This window comes from Acyrthosiphon pisum, unplaced genomic scaffold, assembly GCF_005508785.2.
Source record: "Acyrthosiphon pisum isolate AL4f unplaced genomic scaffold, pea_aphid_22Mar2018_4r6ur Scaffold_20971;HRSCAF=22674, whole genome shotgun sequence".
NCBI lineage: Eukaryota > Metazoa > Arthropoda > Insecta > Hemiptera > Aphididae > Acyrthosiphon > Acyrthosiphon pisum.
In genome coordinates this window covers 10611-16866 of record NW_021770386.1, presented here as the reverse complement: position 1 = coordinate 16866, position 6256 = coordinate 10611, and the positions used below count along the sequence as shown (strand labels likewise).

Sequence of the window (6256 nt, the reverse complement as noted above, 5' to 3'; positions counted from 1 at the left end):
TAAGAATAAAACTGAAAATAAACTGAAAACATAAGATACATAATTTATTGATGAAGAGTATTTACTTAATCTGTATTTATTATTTAAAATATTGACTTCTTGTGTTACTAATATTAGTATTTACAGTGTGTAAATAAAAAAAACATCTAAAATTTTGATACACAAATTCAACCCTGTGTGTTGACTAATAATTATTACCTATATGTGAAAAAATACATAATATCATCATACACACTCACACATACCAATAATTACATATTATAGTATAATGTATATACTAAGGTATTCTGAGTAATAGTTGGTACCTATTTAGTTAATACACGGGTTGAATCTAGTATTTTATTTTTATATAAATAATCTCTGGAACGACACATCTTCCATCCTACATCGTGGACATGTGGTTGGTGTTTGGAGATTGTCAATACATGTGTTACATATCCATGCGTGACCACAAGGTACAATAACATATTGTTGACTATTTGCTGCTGTGTTAAACATGCAAACCATACAAACAAACTCTTGGGACTCTGCTGTTACAGATTGTGGTAGTGGTGGTTGTGGTGGTTCTCCTGTTATTTGATCTTGGGCAGTTCCTTCTTCCGGTTCTGGATCTAAGTCTACTTCGTTCGCCCAATTTATTTGTTGATTCAAGTATCTTGAAGTAGAATAACATACCATTTGCATAAATTGCCAAATACTTATAATACCAGCATTATACTGGTTTGTGGCATTTTTTATTCTTTTTGATTGTAATAAATACTTCATCTTTAAGCTTCTGGTCGGTTGAAGGTTATTACTGAGCTGGTTAAAAATTATATGGTAATTTTTAAACAAATTACTCAAATTACCTAATAATAATAACAAAAAAATATATATTTATTTTAAGTGAATAAAATTATTAATTAAGAAATAAATTGTAGAACATTGTAATAGCTTAGGACTTAGGATACGTGTGTAGTTTTTAATGTTAATATTTACTAAACAGTTTTATTTTAATGGTTTAAATTTACTTTTGTGTGGTGATAAATATATGAATTTTACAATGATATATATTTAATGTCTGTTATCACCTGTTGAGGCATGAAAAATGCTTCGTTTTTCAACTTTGAGAATGGTTTCTGGTAAAAAATTTGATCTAGTTGATCTAATTTCTATTGCTTTTCAAAATAACATAACATGGTAAATACAAAATCAAGTTTAAAACATAAAAATAAAAAAACAATATTAGTAGTTACATAATAAAAGAAAGTTAAATACAATTTTTACTTTGAAATTAAATTAAATTTATATCAAACTGTGCCAAAAATAATTAACATATTTTTAAATTAACTAAGTATTCATAAAACAATGTATTATAGTAATACACAAAATATTTAAGGAAATTTGATCTGCAACAGTATAAACCAAAAAATGAACCAAACACAAATTACATTCAAATTCTTGTTTTAAATTGGAGTAGGTAGCTAAATATAAGCTATTATTAATTGTGGTGATAAGTTCAGGTTGTTGTCATTACACGATCATAGTGATTGTAAATATTAAATTAGTACAAATCACAATGTCTATGTTTAATATTTATTGTTTGTGTTGGCAATCTGTTTATTGACTGTTGTCAACTTTATTACTTGTCATTTTGAAAGTGCTTTAAAAATTACAAATGAGACAGTTATTATGCTTGTGCATTGTACTTTACATTAATTACATAGATTAAAGACATGATTGAGTGAATAATGAATGGGCTATAAAATATGATTATTTATCACAGGCATCCCTAAAAATATAAATATAAATAATATTTTATAATGCTATTTCAAAATTGGGCAAATGTTAAAGGTAAGTTCTCTATTTGTAAGCTCAATTTTTTTCAACTTTTTGCTCACCATTTTCACTCCCCTCGTCACCTTATACATCAATTATAACTTCTACTGACTATAATTAATAAATATTGATATATTTACCTAAGAATATCCATAAATTAGGATGTGTTACAGAGAACTTTAACATTAATTGGTTATGGAAGCTCTCAAGATTGTTATTTGTTCTCATTGGAAGGCCATACACTGACATAATCTGAGCACCTACACGGCGCAACCAATACCTAGATAGATAAGATAATAATAAATAAATTCTTATATGATTTAGATTAACAAAAAATAAATTGTTGACTAATTGTAGACCTTAACCAAATATATCTGTTTAATAACATTACCTTTCATAATAGTTAAATAAATCATCCATCGCTACACCGTGGTTAATCGCAAACATTTTTATTAATCTAAAACCTCTCTCAATATCTTGAGCTGGCAATAATGGTAATCCGAATAAAAGTTTTAGACTTTTTAATGCATTTTCATTAGTTTTTATAAGCCTATAATATCCCCTACTCTTCATATTTTTTAAAACAGCCTGTATGGACAAAAAAAAAAATTGTGCATCTAATAAAAAATGTTATCTTATTGTATAATAATTATAATAAAAACTTCTATTGTATTTTAACCAACCTGATTATGGTGGAACCAACAACCTGAGGTTCGTACTCCTGGAAAATATGACTGGAGTACATCCCTCAATGCTGTTTCATAATCGGTAACAATTGTAGTGGGTGATATATTTGGTAAATGATTATTTTTAAAACGGTGTCGTATGAGTTTCTGGTTTTTGCTTCCATTAATACAAATATTATTGGTAAAGACTGTAAATAAAATTTGATAAATAAAAAAAAATCATTTTTACCACTTTTAGGAGTATTGTGGAATAGGGGTCGAGATAATGTATTTTTAAAAGTGGCTGATTTCCCGCCATTAAATTGTGACGTCACTCCGCATGCTTATCACATATGCAGTCGCGCTTAATATTATTATTATTTGTTCTATTCATGTCCGACTTCGAACGTGCTTAACTTTAAAAACGCGTTAAGACGGGTTTATTTTTTAATAATTTAATTATTTTCATTTAAATATTTAATTTTGAATAATATTTTTACATAATGGCAACAGACAAATTTAAAAAGAGTGTTTATAAATACTGCTTTGTACCACTTTGTAAAAACACAAGTGTAAGTACACCAGATAAAATATTCTTAAATGTGCCCGAGTCCAAAAATTTAAGAAGAAACTGGTTGAAAGCTGCAAGACGTGACAATAAAGATGTTTCTGATAAATCCCACTTATCTTGCTGCGAAGATCATTTTGATGTACGTACAAATATGTAAAGTATAAGTTAATATTTCTATGTAGATTAAAATAATATGTAAAGTCAATTTTTATGTACCTCCTAGATAGGTTTTATTTATTTTAAAATATTCGTTTAATTTTGGCTCTAAAGCTCTAGAATAAATTATTATAATATTTCATTATGTTAATCAAAAAAAAAGTGTTCCCCTTTCCTTATGGGTGGTTTTGGTGATGTAAAAAATCACTAACTCTCACATACGGCGACCGTGACAGGACTTGTCCTAAAATTCCCATCATAGTTCATAAACTGTTTTTTTTTCTCTCTTCCCTTTTCCCCGTAAAAATAACTAAAATTTAAATAATAAAATCTCTATAAAAATGGCAAAATTCTCATATAAAAACTTAATAATTAGCAAAGAAATATGGCAAACACATGGCAATTTTCATCTATCTCAATCTCCAAATCTAAAAGTCCCCTATAATAATTAAACATCTTAAATTAATCTCTCATGTCCCTCCTATCAACCGTTCCCCAAACCTACACATTTTTAATTAAAACCAATTTTTTATTTCTCTCTATTACTCTTGTGCAAGAGAAAATGTAAAATTAAAATTCTCACTTTACCTTTGGTAAGAAAAAAAAATATATTGTAATAATTAAATATGGCAAAATGATGCCCTACCAAGGTAAAATTAAATTATTATTATTTTTATTATGTTTCCCCCCATACACAATTGTTATCCAACATGCTTTTTACAGAAATTGTTCCTGCTGGTGTGTGCTGGTCCTGGATGCGGCGTGGGCGTTTGTCGGTGACGGCTTGGCGGATAGCTGCGGCATCGAAGTTCCGGACACTGCAACGACCCGTCTATCTCCCTTTGGTATGATTATAATATTTTTTCCCTTGTAAACCCCCCCTGTTATGTTCCCTAGACCCGTTTCTTCCTCCCATGCATAACCCTGTTAGGTTCGTTTCTGTTTAGGGCGCGATAACTCTTGTTTTTTCCCCCAGACCACACGGTCAATTTTATATTATTTTAACCTATATTTTGTCAAGACCTCATGGTCAAAATTATATACATTAACTTAAATCTGTTGGTTGTCATGCGTGAAACCACAGTATTATTATAAATGAAATTAAAATATATTTCCCTTGGTAGGCACAAAGATCCATTATTGAAAACTTATTATAAAATAAATTGTCATGTTCTCTATTAAAATGATAAAGTAAATATTAATATTAAATTTAAAAAAAAAAAAATCTAACTATTTCTTTTCTCTTGCAAAAAGCTTATAAAATTAAATTACCAAAAAATCACTAAGTTGTTTCCCTACAGAAAAATGATTATGTTGCTTTCACTATATAAAGTAAATATTAAAATTGTTTCCCTAAGAAAAAAAAAATATTAAGATGTTTCCCTATAAACTATTAAAGTGCTTCCCTATTATGATTAATTAAAATTTTCCCCTATAGGGTTCCCTATTATCATTGTTACTCCCCCAAATTATGTAAAACGATTAAGACTGTGCTTGTGTTGAAATGTGTGTGTAGGTAGCTCCAACCCACATAGGGCCCCTGTTCAATTTAACATATATCATAAACTAATATTCTAATTTTTTTTTCCTTCTTATTATAGCAGTTGAGGCTGATTATCACTATTATATTTTATTTCATTACAACTAAATTAACTGTCTGGGGACATTCCAGCATTTATTATATAACATTATATTAGTATAAATTAAATTTATTTCTCATTCCAGTTAAATATTAACATTAAATCATTATTACTAATCGGTACCGTTAGGTCATAATTATTATCAATTTGCTTTGGGCAAACCAAACTAAATTATTTATTACATTTTTTTTTCTCTCTTTAGTGAGTGTTACATATTTCTTTCCTAGCTAGGGAGTCGCCTTGCTGTATAGTGCTTTATGTGCTTGGACTAGTTGTGTTACCCCTCTTTGGGTTAGGACTTGTGTCACTATATATATAACTTTGTTTTTTTTTTCTCTCAGTTGAGGTCCTTATTATAATTAGTTTCTCTCTTATTCTACACTAATACTTTATTACAACTAGCTTCGCTGCAATAGCACCCATATTATTTTCCCTCTGGGAGTAAGTACTATTATTTAGCCACATTTTTTTTTTTTATTTAATTAGTATATCTTATACTGTTTCCCTGATTATTAATATTCACCTAGTAAACCTGATTTTATAAATTATAATATTTAAAACTTATTTCATTTTCCCCTCATGCAAAGTGCAGGCAAGAGAACCACCCGACAACCTGACCGGTATAACCCCTCAGTACATTATTTCTCTCCCCTCTTACCCCCAACCGATTTCGATTTAACCATGTCAGTCGACGGAGAATGTGATGTCTCATTGACTCAAAAGGTCCCCCCCACTATCGATTCCTTAGACAATAGGCTCAGAGATATGTTTGACAATTTTGCCCTCCAGTTTGACGCTATGTCCAAGAGGTTAGTCGCTTTTGATACCCGTATTGAGGAGGTGTGTACCCGTGTTGATAATGGTGATACCGAGATTAGGACAAATTTCCAGCAACTTCAGACGGATATCAACCGTGATGTTATAAATATTCAGAACGATCTCTCCCATCAACGACTATGCTGTCAGGAAACCCAGAAAACCAACACCCTCACACATCACAAAATCCAAGACACTGTCAAAACCCTCACTAGGAGAGTAAGCATGGTCGAGGGTCAATCTGCCCGTCTAGCTGGCTTGGAAAATGTTGTTCTAAACCCTATCTCTGTCCCTAAACCCCTTTCTACAACCTCGTACCCCCTAGCCTGTCTTCAAGCCCCAGCCAATATCTCCCAACCCCCTGCACAAACCTTCAAGAATAATATTCCCACTATGCCTCAAACTTCAAGTCAAAATATTCAACCCCTCTTACAACACTCTTTTAATAATTCTCAGCCTTTTACCCAAAATTCATTTAGTAATCTGTTCACCTCAACTACAATTACAAATTCACTTCCCACACAACCGGCTGCCCCGTATCACACTTCAGTATATTCGGCCCCTCAACACAAAAATACATTTTCAAACCC

The 6256-nt window shown here is 30.4% G+C and overlaps 1 protein-coding gene across 1 annotated transcript; it reads left to right on the top strand.

The window, feature by feature from the left end:
* Positions 1–2912: 2912 nt before the first annotated feature.
* LOC115034760 lies at positions 2913–3211 on the top strand. Its single transcript, XM_029492186.1, has one exon. It carries the CDS (start codon positions 2987–2989, stop codon positions 3209–3211), a length of 225 nt encoding a protein of 74 aa, XP_029348046.1. The 5' UTR covers positions 2913–2986.
* Positions 3212–6256: the final 3045 nt, after the last annotated feature.